Source organism: Centroberyx affinis, unplaced genomic scaffold (genome assembly GCF_046629955.1).
Source record: "Centroberyx affinis isolate AG114_WGS23_722 - 3 ecotype Tasmania unplaced genomic scaffold, CSIRO-AGI_Caff_v1 ptg001198l_1, whole genome shotgun sequence".
Lineage (NCBI taxonomy): Eukaryota > Metazoa > Chordata > Actinopteri > Beryciformes > Berycidae > Centroberyx > Centroberyx affinis.
Window position 1 is genome coordinate 246585 of NW_027279720.1, and position 16679 is coordinate 263263.

The 16679-nt window shown below is 39.3% G+C and overlaps 2 protein-coding genes across 5 annotated transcripts; both read right to left on the minus strand.

Annotated features, from left to right (window-relative positions):
- Positions 1–38: 38 nt before the first annotated feature.
- On the minus strand, positions 39–9087 carry coq8ab (coenzyme Q8A, genome duplicate b). The gene is made up of 13 exons (XM_071524499.1): positions 8904–9087; positions 8664–8730; positions 6439–6525; positions 6097–6222; positions 5315–5400; positions 5071–5211; positions 4266–4347; positions 3996–4089; positions 2835–2976; positions 2086–2193; positions 1931–1996; positions 1468–1554; positions 39–887 (listed from the first exon to the last, which is right to left on the minus strand). Exons 1-13 carry the CDS (start codon positions 9024–9026, stop codon positions 606–608), a joined length of 1491 nt encoding a protein of 496 aa, XP_071380600.1. The 5' UTR covers positions 9027–9087; the 3' UTR covers positions 39–605.
- Positions 9088–12310: 3223 nt separating this feature from the next.
- Positions 12311–16593, minus strand: LOC139648411 (putative deoxyribonuclease TATDN3). Of its 4 annotated transcripts, none has more exons than XM_071524526.1 (10): positions 16515–16593; positions 16390–16422; positions 16231–16304; positions 16062–16146; positions 15244–15306; positions 15009–15118; positions 14062–14117; positions 13851–13963; positions 13101–13178; positions 12311–12737 (listed from the first exon to the last, which is right to left on the minus strand). In XM_071524526.1, the coding sequence occupies exons 1-10, from the start codon at positions 16566–16568 to the stop codon at positions 12594–12596; spliced, it is 810 nt and encodes a 269-aa protein (XP_071380627.1). In that variant the 5' UTR covers positions 16569–16593; the 3' UTR covers positions 12311–12593. The 4 variants fall into 4 exon arrangements, with proteins under 4 accessions (XP_071380627.1, XP_071380626.1, XP_071380625.1 ...); XM_071524525.1 differs by having other exon boundaries at positions 13101–13181; XM_071524524.1 differs by having other exon boundaries at positions 13101–13204; positions 13850–13963.
- Positions 16594–16679: the final 86 nt, after the last annotated feature.

The window sequence follows — 16679 nt, forward strand, 5'->3', positions numbered from 1 at the left end:
GTTTTTTTATCTTGGCCGCTGGAATACAAAATAAGGTGTTGAGTTGCTGCTTTGTTGTTGCAACTGTCAATTTATTTCAATTGACAATCATGGTCAGATGGAATATATTTCCTCAAACCGTACAGGCACATAATTATTAGGCATACAGTATATACAACTATAGGTTAACTACAGCAGGGATTTACATTCATTCAAAAAATATATAATATTTGTAATCTGGATATTAGTGCTGGACAACACCCAAACAAAGAGTTAATATGAGCGCTGGAATATAAGGCACACAAATATGAAATTGTTCTTAATAGGCAGACATTTTCCTTATAGGGGCTTCCTATTTTTTCATACATTTTTTCATATACTTTTATAACAGTTTACTGAATGATACAGTAGATCAGATCACAATAAACTCTCAACACAAAACCTGGCATGATACATTCCTACGGCCGATGGCCCAGGTTTGGCCTTTGGACTTTATCTGGACGGCGTTTCCCAAATCTTACTAATAAAGATATGTAAGTTCAATCGTTAACCAATGAACAAAGGATGCTAGAAGATCCTAGTGTTCAGGAGACCGGTCACTACTCTGCTGTCACAAGGTGACCAGCTTAGTGGGCCGGCTCCTTCCAGTAGTTGGCGTAGGCCTCCTGGAACATGTTCTTGCAGGCTATTTTAGCTCCGAGTTTGGAGCAGATGAGGAAGGAGCCGCCCATCTTGCGGTGGAGGGAGTAGGTTTCCTCTGGAGGCGGGGTGAGCCGCTCCCTCAGCATCACGGGGATCAGGCTGTGGATCCGCTCGGTCGTGCTTTGGGCTCCAAAGTTGAAGGGCTGCTCTGAGGAGAAAGCCTCGCCGAGGATCATCACTGCATCCACATGGGCGTTCTCCATCGCCTGACAGCACAGCAGCAGTTAATGAACAATCTTTAAAGGGGCAGTAAGTAGGATTTTTTACAGAATGACCACAATATGCCTTTAGGGGGTTGATGGAGTTCTTGATCAATACCAATAACTCACTGACTACTTTACCAGATAGGGGCACTGTGCCAGAGACTTATGTCAAAGTTTTATCAATGTTGTTACAACTGGTCGCCAACAGGGGTCAGTACAGCTCATAATGCCCCTTTGAATGATAGTTTCATACTAACTAAACATTTCAAAGTAATCAAACTCTAAGTTAATGTTTGGTTTAGAAAGTTACGATTCTGTTGATCTGCTTCTTCACCTTACAGAGCATCAGAAAATAATAAACAACTAAAATCATAGTAATTAAACATTCACTGATATAATACCAATTAAACAATGTATATAGTTCAGAGAGGTAAAGTTTATGCTGGTATTGTTCTTTGCTTTATATTACATCAATACACAGCAATTAATTAATAGCCATTAATAGTCAAACTTTCATTACTTTCATAGTAATTAAACATTAGTTTGGATTCTAGTTTAAAAAGGTGAAGTTTCTGCTCATCACCTTTGACTCATAGCCTGTGAGGAACTTCATTTCTCTGGATTTCTGCAGCACACCTTCTTTGTCCTGATTTGCAGCTGACTTGATAATCTGATGACAGAAGTATAGAGTCAACAAATGCAAAACTTTCATTCCAAAATAAATTATACCCTATTTGAAAAATAGAAAAAATAAATAATGATAATGAAAAAACACCTACTTTTATAGTAATTTATAATAATTGAAAATGTTGACTGATGAATTTTAGATGGCAATTGTTTTCAAAATGGATATATAATAAATGGAATGAAACAGAATGGAAGGCATGCTTGGGGGTTATGAATTGTTGATTTTTCAAAATTAACACGATAGCAACTACCTTCCTAATGGTCCTAGTAAAATCTTTCTTGTGAAGTTAGACAAATTTCCAACCAATGTAACAGTTAAATTTATCTTTTCTTTGATTTTTGTTGGTTCAGTATCTCACCTCAATGTAGGTGTCAGTGAAACTTTTATCAAATCCTCGCGTTGCCCCAAAATCCAATAGAGCAACCTGAAACACAGAAGAGGTTAAATAGACTTCAGTGCAATGGGAACTATCACATCAACATTATGCATATTAACTGATCATGGCAAACTTACCTTGTGAGCTTGTGGATCAAAGAAGAAGTTGGACCAGTTTGGATCAGTCTGCATGTACCTGAACTCAAAAAGCTCCCTCAAGCACAAAATCAAGATTTGCTCACAAATCTAGTGGAAGCCAAGGAAAAGGAGAGAGAAAAGAGTGGAGGGATTACTGAGATGTAGTAAAATATGATGACTAAATATTTAATTTTTCAAACATGGTGCTCCTGTACTCAAAACAAGGTATATGTCGCTTTATGTAGCAAGCAAAACCAGTATCATCCTTTAAATCACTTCTTAAAACTCACTTTTACACAAAGTATGAAGGCCTTGTCATAGTTTTAGAGGATTTGTTTCTTTTATTTACTCCATTTACCTGTGTTTTATCTTTGTTTTTAAGGCTTTAACTATCATTTGCCTCTTTTCTTCAATATATTCTGTATATTTTTGTTTTATTGTAATTGTTATTCTTTTTGTCTCTTATTTTTATGTGAAGCACTTTGTAACATTGTTAAAAAAAAGTGCTATATAAATAAAGTTATTCTTATTATTATTTATGTTGAACTGATGAAATATTGAGAAGTAGAATATGCAGAATGGTGATTGCTAGTTAAATCTACGACTTGCTGACATGACTCCGGGGTTTTAAAGGTGGCGTCTCAGCAGTTGGCTCGTCACCTTGAACACTTCCAAAGCCGGCGGCGTCTTGGCAGTGCGCAGGTGTAAAACTCTACTGTAAGCGGTGTGGTGTTTCGAACCGGCCGTACCTCGTTCCTGAGCTCCTGAGAGAGGTCGGTGGCCTGGTCCAGAGGGAAACCCGGCACCAGTGTTGTGGTGAGGACATGCTGGCTGCTCAGCTCCTCAACCACATCAGGCACGTAGAAGTAAGGGTGATCCTTCAGCAGCTCCCTGGGACACAAACAGCAACGGAGTTAAAGGGCACTTCTGCACAAACAAACCCCCAGAACTGAGATAAATATGTCACCAGCAGAGCACATCTTGGTACACAGGAACATACAAACCTATCTTAAAGACAAGGGCTAAAAACGACTGTATATATTGAATTCACACTGATATCACAGCATGAAAGAGGATGGCAAAGGATGGTAAAACAAGAGACACACCTCATCTAAACCCATAAATACTGTATGTCATGAGGATATTGGTAGCTCTTTCCTGGGAAAAATCCTCTATCGCACAGCAACAACAGCGGTTTGTTTAGAATAGGGCTGCAACTAACGATTATTTTCATTGTTGATTAATCTGTCGATTATTTTCTCGATTAATCGATTAGTTGTTTGGTCTATAGAATGTCAGAAAATGGTGAAAAATGTCGATCAGTGTTTCCCAAAGCCCAAGATGACGTCCTCAAATGTTTTGTTTTGTCCACAACCCAAAGATATTCAGTTTACTGTCATAGAGGAGTAAAGAAACCAGAAAATATTCACATTTAAGAAGCTGGAATCAGAGAATTTTGACTTATTTTTCTTAAAGAATATCTCAAACCGATTATTAAAATAGTTGCCGATTAATTTAATAGTTGACAACTAATCGATTAATCGTTGCAGCTCTAGCTTAGAATAAATAAAAGAAGAACTGGGTAGTTAGCATGAGCAGCGATAGCCACCACAGCTGAACAGACAAAGAAAAGACAGAAAAACCACCTACAGAAACACACTGTTTGACTGACAGGTGATCTCTGTCATGTGCAGAAACACCACAGCAATGAGCGCTGAGCACCAAAGATGTCAACAAAACACAAGAGCACACATGCGATGACTTTCATTTGAAATACTGAAAGTCATCGCAATCACAATATCTATCAAAATAATAGATACTGGTATATGGCCCCATACTGTGGAGTCCTAACTAAGACAAGGTGACTGGAGTCAGCCAACATAGTAAGACTGAGTGTGTGAACAACTCACTGGAATTTTCTGGCACATTTGGCCTCTCTTATGTAATCGCACTCCAGCGCCAGCTCACGGCTCATAACCTCAATCAGGTGTTCGGGAAACAAACCTGTGAAAAGAGAGAGCGCAGAGCAAATGGGAATAAAATCTAAATCATGACAGTCTGAGAATTATTCAAGCTGCATGTATGGCGTAGTATATTGACAATAGCAGAGGTTATCAAACTTAGACAATAGTAACAGTTATCATAAAAATGATTAAAAAAAAACTGTACAACAATGTTACCTTCAGGCAGAGCATTGCTTAAACTCAGAACAGCCATGATATTATTCACGTCACTGTCGATACTCTTGGCAACTCCAGGGTACTAAAAGAAAAGGCAGTATGTGTGTGTTTTTTTTTTTAAATCATTGTATTTTATCCAGTGGTGGAAGAAGTACTCAGATCTTGTACTTAAGTAAAAGTAACAATACCACAGTGTAGAAATACACTGTTAGAAGTAAAAGTCCTGCATTCAAAATTTTACTTAAGTAAAAGAACAAAAGTATTAGCATCAAAATATACTTAAAGTACCATAAGTAAAAGTACTCATTATGCAGAATGGCCCATTTCAGAATAATGTATATTATATTATTGGATTATAATTATTGATGCGTTAATGTGTTCATCAATTTAATGTTGCAGCTGGTAAGGTGAAGCTGATTTTAATGACTTTATTTACTGCTTGGTGGTTTGTAAACTTCCCCCTGGGGATCAATAAAGTTTTATCTTAATCTATAATAATACATCATCATTTATTTGTTGATTATATTTTGTATTACTAATCTGAATATGCAAAGTAACTAGTAACTCAAGTTATTAAATAAATGTAGTGGAGTAAAAAGTACAATATTTCCCTCTGAAATATAGTGGAGTGGAAGTATAAAGTAATGGAAATACTCAAGTAAAGTATAACTACCTCAAAATTGTACTTAAGTACAGTACTTGAGTAAATGTACTTAGTTACTTTCCACCACTGATTTTATCACAGGTTTGTTTCCACTCTGCTTCTACGTTACATCACTGCAGAAATAGACTAAACTATTCTCACCTGAATCTTCATGGCGACGTCTCTGCCGTCCTTCATCTTGGCTAAATGCACCTGACCGATAGATGCAGCCGCAAACGGCTTGTCCTCAAAATACTCCAGCTTGTCCCTCCAGTTTGGGCCGAGGTCGCTGCTGACGGCTTTCTGTGGAGAATAAGAGGAGGAGGAGGAGGAGAGAAACGTGGCTTATCTGAATGAAATGGATTACTGACTTTTGCTTAATTGGCTACAGCTCTCCATACCGTACCATCATCTGTTTAGTGGGCATAAAGTCCGCACTCTGTCGGACACGCTCAAAGATTTTGGCCAACTGAGGGTTGATAAATGCATCATCTGAGAGGGCAGAAGGAAGAAAATAGTAGAGGAACAGAGTGAAACAGACACCAGTTCTGTATCGGGATAAAATACTAAGCAAATAAGCAAACCAGCTTGATACTAGCTATCGGGAATTCGTTTTTAAAAGTGCTGAAAACTGGAAAATATGGCACAGGATATCAAAGAAGGTCAAACTGCATCATGGCACTGACAGTATGTTGTGTAGAGACAACAGACCTCAAGTGTCCCGCAGCCTAAACTGCCCGTCATTTTCTACAGAGCAAATTTAGGCCCGGCTGCCTACAATAGCACGACTGGTATGGCACTTATTGTGTTCAGCTGGCCCTCGGTTTATTTTAGGTGGTGACATTTCCCTGTTGGTCCGGGGATTTTGTTTTGCCACGGAGTTTGGGCGAGAGAGAGGGTGACGCAGTGTAGCTTGCTGGGAAGTTGAAGCACCGGTTGACTGTCTCAGTATGTGTTTGGTCATTGATGAATGATGAATGTTTATTTGTAATGAGAGGAATGTATGTAGTTGTCCACAGTATGCCTTTCTACTGTATGTGAGGTCTTGTTGTCGTTGTACCATGTTATGTCAGTATGTACTGTGAAGAGGTGTCGCCAAAGATGAATTCCTGTAAAAAATTTTCCCCGATTAAAGCGATTCTGATTCATTCGAGTATCTGCACAGTACATTTTTGGATAATTTGTCACCTTGAATGCTGAGCATCTGTCCCAGTTTAAGTGCAGCACCTCGGACTTTGCACAGTGTCCGGACAATTCTCTCAGCGTTGGCTTCTGAGAGGAAGGCACTTGAATCCAGTATGGATTTTTTATCTCCTGAAAAGAAAATGCATCATTCAGTAAGGATGCTACGATGAACTGGCCACTGATCTGACCGTTATTAGCAAATACCACTGGAAAACACTTTCTAATGTGAGATCAGATATTGGGCCACTGATAACTCATAATAGATGATACTCATAATACACACACACACACACACACACACACACACACACACACACACACACACTCCCCCCTCATAAACAAAACCGTCCACTTTACCACCTTCCTGTTGGGGCTTTAAACTCTTCTTGGCCACTTCAGCAATCGCTCCGATGCCAAGTCCAACTGCCAGACCTGCAGAAATAAATAAAAAAAAAAAACAACAAAAACATCAATACCCCAAATTTCTCTGAACAGACTGACATCATTTGGAAAGGGAAATAAAAAGCATCTACCTCTAAAGCAAAGCAATGCCAAGTTTTTTTGTTTTTTTTAAATTTACGAATGCCGTGCACAGCCTAGTACCTGAACACCCACAGCTCTGCTCTTATCGCTGTTTAGATCTGATAACAGTAGCAGAAAAACACAAGCAAACCTCGCTCAGTGCTGGAGAAGATGAAGATAAGAGTAATCAGTAACCAGCTCTAAACTCTCAGGACAACAGCCAGAGCCCTTGAGAGTTCAGGAGCAAATTTACACCAAGTGGGGTGGGGGTGGGGGAACGATTGGTACCAAGTGTGATGCCCTTTGCTGACAGTTGACAACACGTTTTATATTAGTTGGGTTCCCCGGCGGGTCAGGCCGGAGCTGGCGGTCAGACAAGTTTAACAGAGATTTTCTCAGCTACAGATACTTTGTAATTCCATTCCTGCGAAGAACATGTCAGCACTTCCCACACCCTGCCGCCAGCACCGGAAAACTGGTGACCGAGGTTATGGCCGAGAAAAACTAGGTGTTAAAAAAAGATTGCAAACTCATTTTGAACTTACTGTAAAAATGAGACTTTAACTACTAAACTAAACTAAAACCTTCTTGTCTGCTTGTAAAACTGACTAAAAGGAAATAAAACTTCAGTTGTTGTCTTATGTTTTAGCTGTTTATGTGCGGGGTAAAACAAGAGATGAATTCTGGGTGGAGAATTTTTGGTTATTTTTGACTAGACATCATCGCTCCACCCCGCTGGTGCTGGAAGCAGATTCCCAAGGCAAAGGCGTTTCTCTTTTGGGATTATTTTGAATTTAATAGTCTGAGTTCAGATTGCTGTTGAACCTGCTAGTGATTTCAATTGTGAAACCAAACAGATCCCGACTCCCGTTATTTCAGGATGTATTGAAAAATTAATGTAAATACATTTTACTTCTATTTAGTAAGTTTCACTAGTTTCACTTCTATCATTATACCTAGAACTAGAACTGGACTAGAACTGAAACTAAATCAAATGACTTAACTAAAACTAAACACTTGGTTAAAAACAAACAAAAAATACTAAAACTACTAAACACACCTGAAACTAAATAAAACTGAACTGAAATTACAATAAAAATGGAAATCTATCATATAAACTTTTTTGATTTTTGACTAGTTTATATTTATTTATATTGGTAACTTATAAGAGAAACTTCCTATCCATAGCTAAAGCAATATGGAAGATGCTGTTTTTTAACCTTTATTTGTCCGGGGAGCGTTTTTTTTTTTCTTTTTGCTGAGGCTGCATGTTCTTTTTCAGCACCGCTCTGCTTCACATTCACACAGTTACACACATTGACACCCGGCAGCCGCCCAGGACAGACACTGTACTGTACTGTAATGTTGGCTATGGAGCCACTGGGGGGGTCAAGTGCCTTGCTCAAGGGGCACATGGACAGCAGCTGTTGACGGAGGGGAGAGGGTTACACATTCGCTTTCCCTCCCTAGATTCCCCCAGCAGGTCTGGGGATTCAAACCGGCAACCTTACAGTCACTAAGAGGAATATGAGAGCGATCTACAGTCAGGTGAACTGAAGACTCTAAATTGCCCCTAGTGTTTAGTATGGTATGTATATGGTGTATAATGTATATGTATGTATGTATGTATGATGTAGCATGGTATACAGTATAGTGATTTAGTATGTATATGACATATATGAATAAAAAATTCTCTATAAATGTGCTTTTGATTGATTTTATTTTGTTTCTTTTTACTGTTCTTACAGTTATTGCTTTTATTTACTGTTGTTTTATTACCATTGTTTTCTTCTTTTACTGTTCTTACAGTTGTCATTGCTTCTATTTATTGTCTTGTTTGATTTTAAGCTGGTCTGTAAAGCACTTTCTAAACCATTTTTAGAAAAGTGTTTCTTGGATTTTATGATGGTATGTAAAGCCCTTTGAGACATGCTTGTGATTAACAGTTGTATAAATAAACATTACTTTTCACACATGAGCTAAAACATGAAGTGGAATGTGACAGATATAGATAGATAGATAATATATTCACAGATGAGTGCTCCTACCTCCAAAATTCACCAGTCTCCCTATCCGTGTGACGGGCACCTTCCGCTCTCTGGCTCTTTCACTGAGCTGGAACAAAAGGAAACAAAAATTATACATAAAGGACGAATACAATTGTTCCTGTGCAATGTTGGCATTGGACAGAAAGGGTTAGTATAAAAGCTGGATGGAGCCACGTACTCAAATATGGAGCATTTGTTCATATTAATCAAATATTGATAAAAGGTGTTAAGAGCGGATACCACTTGCTTATGTTGCTTGGAGTCATTTTTCTTGGCGTTTCTCGCTTTATCGATATCCTCTGATGTCAGCCTTCCTACTGTGGGATTGTCCTGGTTAAATAACCTTGTGTGTCCAGAGAACATTCGACTAGACCAGTCCCTTTGGTACTTGAGCCTCTTGGCACCGGGTCGTCCGGCGCAGGTCCCCCGTCCAGCGTTTACGCTTTCGGAGGCAGTGAAACACGCCGCGATGGTGGAGTATCTGTGGACATCTTGCTGTTTCCTGAACGCCTCCTGGATGAAAAAACAAAACACGATTCATACGTTTGATCCGTTGCCTCTTTACTGCACTGAATTAGGGATGATATTGGACTTTCAATAAAAAAAACTGATAATCAGAATGTGTCATTGTCGTCCATCTCTGATATGATGGAGGTGAGCGTATAATTTTACTCAACAGTTTCAGGTGTGGCAGTGTGTAAAACCTGGAAATTAAAACCTGACTTGCCCTGCATGAAAACCCATCTAAGAATTTGGGCGTTTTAATAGTTTTAATAGAGCTTTAGTGTCTTGCAAAGATTCCAATTCTGTGGGAAACACTGAATATTTTAGGGAGTTTTTTCGGCATTAAAATGGCCAAATATAAATTTACAACACAAAATTTTGTCTAAGGCGCATACCATGTAACTGTGTTATCCTGGGTTCAAATCCAGCTCAGGACCTTTCCCCCTCTCTTTCCTGTCTCTCTCCATTTTGTGCTACAAAAGCGAAAACACCCCCAAAAAAATACTGGCACAACATATTGGTATCGGCCTTCAGAAACCTGTATCACTCGAACCCTACACCCTAGTGAATGTCTTTAAAACTGATCACTATCATGGCAAAAAAAGGATTCAGTGTCTCCACCCAGAATTTTATTCTTGTCAGGGTGGAAAAGCGTCTGAAACAGCATTTAGACCATCATGGGACACTAAAACTCTCCACTCCTCCTCAACGATTTCTGTAAGAACATAATGTGTCTCACAAAACAGACACTACTGCCGTGGTGTGGATGAGAAGAGAGACAAGGGATCTGAGTTTCATGTTTGTGAAACTGGATCCCGTGCCGGAGCGGGACGGCATCCGGCTCACGGTCGAACGCTCACCCTCGCCAAGCCGGTGGCGTGATGGAAGTTCACCAGCCTCTGGCCTCTGCCTGTTTGGCTCCTGCTGGCCACCTGCTGCACCCAGGCCAGCCCCCTCCGCACCACCCTGTCACCTGTCATGCTGCTGTCCTGTCCCAGAATAACAGAAAGGGGAGAGGGGAGGGGGGGGTTATTGTTTTGCACAACTGATTGTTTTCAACTCTGAGGTGTACAGTAATGGTTTTAGTGTGCAAAGTTGGATTTCAGCCTCATGTAGGTGCCAGGAACCGTCAGTTTATGTCCCCATGCTTGTCTTAAACCTGGGATTAGAGCTTTACTCCATGTGCGCCACACTGTAGCTTGCCTTAAAAAAACAGCCTGATCAAATACTGATAAAAGTGCAATATTAACTTGGCTGGCTGTGTGATAAGGGGAGCAGAAAGGGAATAACATGCACGAAAAAAGTAACACTGAAAAAACAATTAAGTAAATGATTTTATGATTGTTTGCACTGTCTTGATAATAAAACATTAAAGTGACACGGAGAGGGAAATTGAAGTTCTACTCACTCAGAAACTCCAGTAATTATAACATCGATGACACGGACGGCTTCACAGCAGAAGTCCTCTCAGCTCCGACCTGCAGATGACCGTGAACACACGCATTGTGAAACGGCAGCACGAGCAGACGTTCACCTTGATTTGACTTGACACACGGTTTCTTACAAACTCTTCTTCTACTACGAGAGAGAGAGAGAGAGAGGGAGAGGGAGAGAGAGAGGGAGCAGAGTGAAGGACATGCAAATCTCCCGGAGCCGTCCCGTCCCGCGGAGGGTTTTAATAAACACGGACCAATGAAGCAAAGTTCAGCGACTCCACCGAGTATCAACAAACCTCCCCAGTGGCTGCAGAGGCTGTCAGTCGCTCCACATGGCGTGACGCCTGAGACGGCCGGACACGTGATGCCTTCAGGTGCCTTAGGAAATGTCGATATTTGGAGGAGAGCCCACATGGACGACCCAACAAAGTGGTTTCCACTAGGGTTCAATCAATATGTTTTGTTTTTTTTTTGGTTTGTTTGTTTTGGGAAGGCTGATACCGATATTTTTAAACTAATATTTTGTGCAGATACTCAATCTCTTATAAAAACTGTCAAGGATTCAGTCTTTCCACTCAGGATTTCATTCTTGTCATGATGGAAAAGCCTCGGAAAATGAAATTGTTTTAAGTGGGTTGGAAGCTCCTGAAGGCAGGGTGACACACCACACCTATTCAATAGTATGGGGAAACTCTGGGATATTTTAGACCTTTGAATGAAGACTGAACCAATATATAATCAATATGTCTACCGCTGGGAAAGTTGGTATTTTATGTGATACAGGGAAACATGACGGAAGCCTGTCAATAACTGATGGTAAAATTGATGCATTTTATTGTTATATGTAATTTTATTTACTTTTATATACTGCATTCACTCTTATATTTTTCTGTAATCTTTCTTTGTCTTCATAAATAATTAGTATTGTTGTATGTTTCTATTTTCTCTCCATGATTAACGTTTTATTTGACACGCACATAAAACAAGTTTTGGCTGATAAATTAATTAAGGGTTTATCTTGTTAATAGCGAGTCATATTTACAGCACTAGTAAGTAAACTTTATTTATATAGTGCTTTTCAAAACCAACGTTACTAGGTGCTGTCCAAGAGAGGATTCTCAGAAGTTGGAGCTTATGAGGAGCACCTGAAGGCAGCATCACTCCACACCACTATGAGCCAAGAAGCTGCGATTGATCCAGGACTCTTGATGGAGTTTAGTCCTGGCAGCTTTATGGCTGATAGGCTTTGATATGGCTTTTGATGGCATTGCTTTGAATCTATGCCAGCTGATCTTTTGAGATTTTTTTATTGTGCATCTCGCCACATAGGAAATTCATGAGGAACTTGATTACATATCTGCAGCCAACACCTTTTACTTCAAAAGAAAGGGCGGCAACATGCAACCAAACACTGCAACCTGGACAAACCCCTCTATCAGAGGAAATGGGCCGACCTCTGATATCAGATCTGTGCTTAAGATTAGTGGATGGGTTATATAAAATGGAAAACAATGGAAATAAGGTACTTGATTTACAATGACAAGTAGCCTATGTTTAATGAGTTAGGTGTCACCATGGCTGACTTTGGCGTTGTATTGGTTGTAATTTGAAAGTTGTAAAACAAAACCCCAAACCATTGTCATTCCATTTGACAAGAGGTTTGTGAAAAGATGAAGGAATTAACTACAATTTGTCAACAGGTCTTTAATGATTATCTCATTATCTTTATTTATTTCAGATATCTTGAATGTAGTTGGAAAAGAAATGTCCCTCAGTGGTCGATTAGACTTATATCCTCAATGTACAGGTGGTTTAGCTTTTTATTATATGGCTTATCTATTGACTTGTCAGCTGTATTAGAGCATCCTGGCTCTACCAGACTCACATATTTAGTTAATAAAAAATACAGCATGGTTACAGAAACGTTTTGGCATATAATTAAAGATAATTCTCTACTATAAGATGAAAGAGACAGTCTTCTAAGTCTGTGTCAGGGTCTGATGGCTGACTTGAGCTTGGGGAAGAGTCGCAGAGCGTTCTGCGTCGTCGCCTCCATCACCTTCTCCAGCGGCAGACCTTTGATCTTACTGATGTACTCAGCAGAGACCGAGATGTTTCTGGGCTCATTTCTGACCTGCAGGTTAGGATTCAGAAGAGGAGTGTGATCATCTGAGTGTGCGTAGAATTGAAAGGCATTTTTCAAGACACTAACTTATGAGATTTGTAAGATTTTTTTTTTTTTTGTTTCATGTAAAAAATTATATAACACAGAGAGAACAAAAGAAGTGCAGGTGAGAGAAAACCAAAACCCATGGAGCTTACACAAATATCTACCTCAAAAAACAAAAAACATTGAGATGACAAACTAAACCTACAACTGAAAAGAAACACGGAATAATGAGTTATCATAACCATATAGTTCTGTATCATCCATATGGACTACATCACCAGAAAACAGCACATTTATTTGATTTATGAAAAAAAAAAAACACTTTACCTGCTTTTCTGGACCCAGAGCAGGTGAATCTGTTTCAAGGCAGATATTCTCTAACGGCAACTGTTTCACAAGTTTCTGCTTCTTAGTGGAAAATACACAAAGAAATCATCATCAATCATTAACATTTGATGTTGATAATGCCAACCAATGAAAACAAAGTCAACATGTTGGTGCTGTCTAAACAGACCTGACAGTTTTAGTTGAACTGTAAATGCTTGCATACAAACAAAGAAGATATTTCATACTATACTGATTTGTAACTTATGTAGGTACAGTCACATCACAGAGTTTTGGTTTGTCTATTTAGCTGCACATATCAATGATCAAATATAGAAAGAGGAGACAGAAAATTGCAAATTGTGTAGGGGAAATAAAAAAAACTCAAAGCAGTTATAAAAACATCGAACCAAAATGTAAAAAAGAAACAAAGTCAAAACTGAATTGGATAACTGAGGTTAAATTACAACAAAACTCAGCAGGGAAGAACATGTACAACAACAACAAAATGCATATTATTACAGCAAAAAGGAGTAAAATAAATTCCTGACAGAAAATGAAATTATAGGGAAAGTGAGGGTGTGGTAGTGTGTGCGTGTGTGTGTGTGTGTGTGTGTGTGTGTGGTTTCAAAGATGGAAAAAGTGAAGGATGGAGAGAATGTACTGTCTTTGTTGTGTTACTGAGAGGAAGGTTAAAGCAGTTTGGTTCATAAGACAGTCTAAATTTAAAAACCATTAAACTGTCTTCTGTACCTGTTCACTCCTTATGATGGATGGTGGAATAGAAAAGAAATATCCGGCCTTCACTCCCTCCATGGCAACCGAGGGTTTCCCGTCGAAAGCATGAAGCAGGACTTTCTCGACCCCTAGTGTCGTTTCAGAGGCACTGCGGTTTACTTCTCAGATATTTAAGAGAACAACTTCTGACCATAGGCATATTGTGAATGTGATCCATGCGGTTTACCTTGCTCCTTCAAGAGGTGGATGGTGGGTCTTCCTGCTGACCTTGAATGAACATTTCTAACAATAAAACACAAAACAAATATTATGGACTCTGTTGGCTTGGGGGTATGGCTGCAACTAACGATTATTTTCATTGTCGATTAATCTGTTGATTATTTTATCGATTAATTGATTAGTTGTTTGGTCTCTATAAAATGTCAGAAAATGGTGAAAAATGTGGATCAGTGTTTCCCAAAGCCCAAGATGACGTCCTCAAATGTCTTGTTTTGTCCACAACCCAAAGATATTCAGTTTACTGTCATAGAGGAGTAAAGAAACCAGAAAATATTCACATTTAAGAAGCTGGAATCAGAGAATTTTGACTTAATTTTCTTAAAAAATTACTCAAACCAATTAATCGATTATCAAAATAGTTGGCGATTAATTTAATAGTTGACAACTAATCGATTAATTGATTAATCGTTGCAGCTCTATATTATGGACTCTGTTGGCTTGGGGGTAAGCGATGTCTTTGGAGGATTTCATCATATTGATTTAAAAAAACATATTTGCATATGTTGCAATTGCATGTGGACATAGTTATTTTTCTGCTTAATGTCTCTGTAAGCACTGGAAAAAAAATGCCAGATACTTTTTAGACTATTTAGACTGAATATTAAGATTTATGAATTTTGAATTTAATGAGGAATTTCTTCCATTGTTCAACTTGATTTGTAGGACAGGGATTCAGCATGATGTCAGCATACATCGTTTAGGATGCTGTTAAAAAAATTCTCCTCTGATGGAAAATTGCAGCCTCGTTTGATTTGGAACTGTTTTTTTTTTTTTGACATTAACCACAAAATATTCATAATAAATCACAGTAAACATTCTACAGCAGCTGCAGTGTGACATAAAAGAAATAACTTCCCCCCTCGGATACTAGTTTATATCAGTTATATGACTCACAGTGGGAGATCCAGATGCTTGGCTATCTCCGCTTGACGGATGAGCACCTGCCTTTGGCTCTCTTTATCAGTCTCATTGCTGACATATCTGGGGGTGAAATCCAAGCCCACCTGTTAACAGATGGGGAAACAAACAAGCTAAATGTAACAGACGTGGGATCTTCAGCCTCACAACAGGGTGTGCAGAGAAGAAATCCCAGATAAAGTCACATCAGACGGTGATAGTGAATCTTTACCTCCCCGATAGCCACAAGGTGCTCCTTGTATTTCTCTATGATGGGTAAAGCAGCATCTAGATCCTTCGTGAGAGAAAGAAGAAACAGTCCTTTATTCCTCTGCAGTAAGCTGACTGCAAGTTGTGGGACTAGGAAAATAGAAAACATTACTCCTGTACTGAGAACACTTCACTGGCTCCCGGTACATTATAGAACTGATTTCAAGGTATTACTGCTTGTTTACAAGGCCCTAAATGGTATAGCTAGCTCCTAAATATATTTCTGACCTGCTCACTGGCTATAAACCAATCAGATCCCTCAGATCATCAGGCATGTGTCTCCTAAATGTACCTCGAGTTAAATCTAAATCAGGTGAAGGTGCATTTAGTCACTATGGTGCTGTTCTCTGGAACAAACTACCTGCTGACCTGAGATCTGCTACAACTGTATCCTCTTTCAAAAGCAGTCTTAAAACATTGCTTTTTTCTCAGGCTTTTGGTAGTTAGTGTGTGTTTGCCTTTGTGTGCGTCTGCTGTAGTCCGTGTGTGAGTGCTGTTGTATGAATAGGACGGGAGTTATAAAAAGCTGTATTTTATGTATGTGTGGCTGAAAGGTTATTTTATATATGTGTGTATTCTATCTCCTTATCTGTTTATTGTTACTATTTTGCCCTTTTATGTGAAGTACATTGAACTTACCTGTGTATGAAATGTGCTATACAAATAAAATTGACTTGACTTGACTAATAGTGTAAAACTGAGCAGGCTCATGAGACTGTAACATTGCAGAAGCCATAATTTAATCCAGTGAACTGTATCCCTGTATCCCTGTATCCCTACCTGGAGAGAAGCCCCCCTCTGCTGCTCCGGGGATACCTCTTGAACAGGGTGGACTCCCAAACAGGGGAAAATAAAACCTGGAAACCTGACAAGTGAGTGAAAAGTAGGTTAAAAGCTGACAAAAGTAATGTAGCAGATCACAAATCAGGCTATTCCAGTTGAGAGTTACCTCTGTGACAACTGAATGATCTTGTCAAATTCCCCAGCATGCTCGGCCACAGCTAACAGAGCCAACAGTCCAGCCTAAGAAGTGAAGCAAAGGAATAAGCCATCTGTAGTAAACATTAGCCTGCATGGTGACTACTACTACTTAGCTAACATAGCTTACCTTTTTTGAATTCTCAATCACCTCGTCTATATCCTGATAAAGAGAAGAAGAAACGTTTACACCACATACGTTATTTCAAAGATAATATACCTACCTGTACGCCTACGTATAAAGTGTGGTCATACCTTGTCAAAATCCCCCGCAGAGATATGACAGTGGCAGTCAACGTAGCCATGCATGTGGACAAATGTGCGGTTCAAAACATTGTTAGCCAGCTGGGAAAGCGGCGTCCTGCGCATGTGTGAAGTTGGAGCGCGAGATCTGGAACGCAGCGTAGCCCGGGTGAGCGG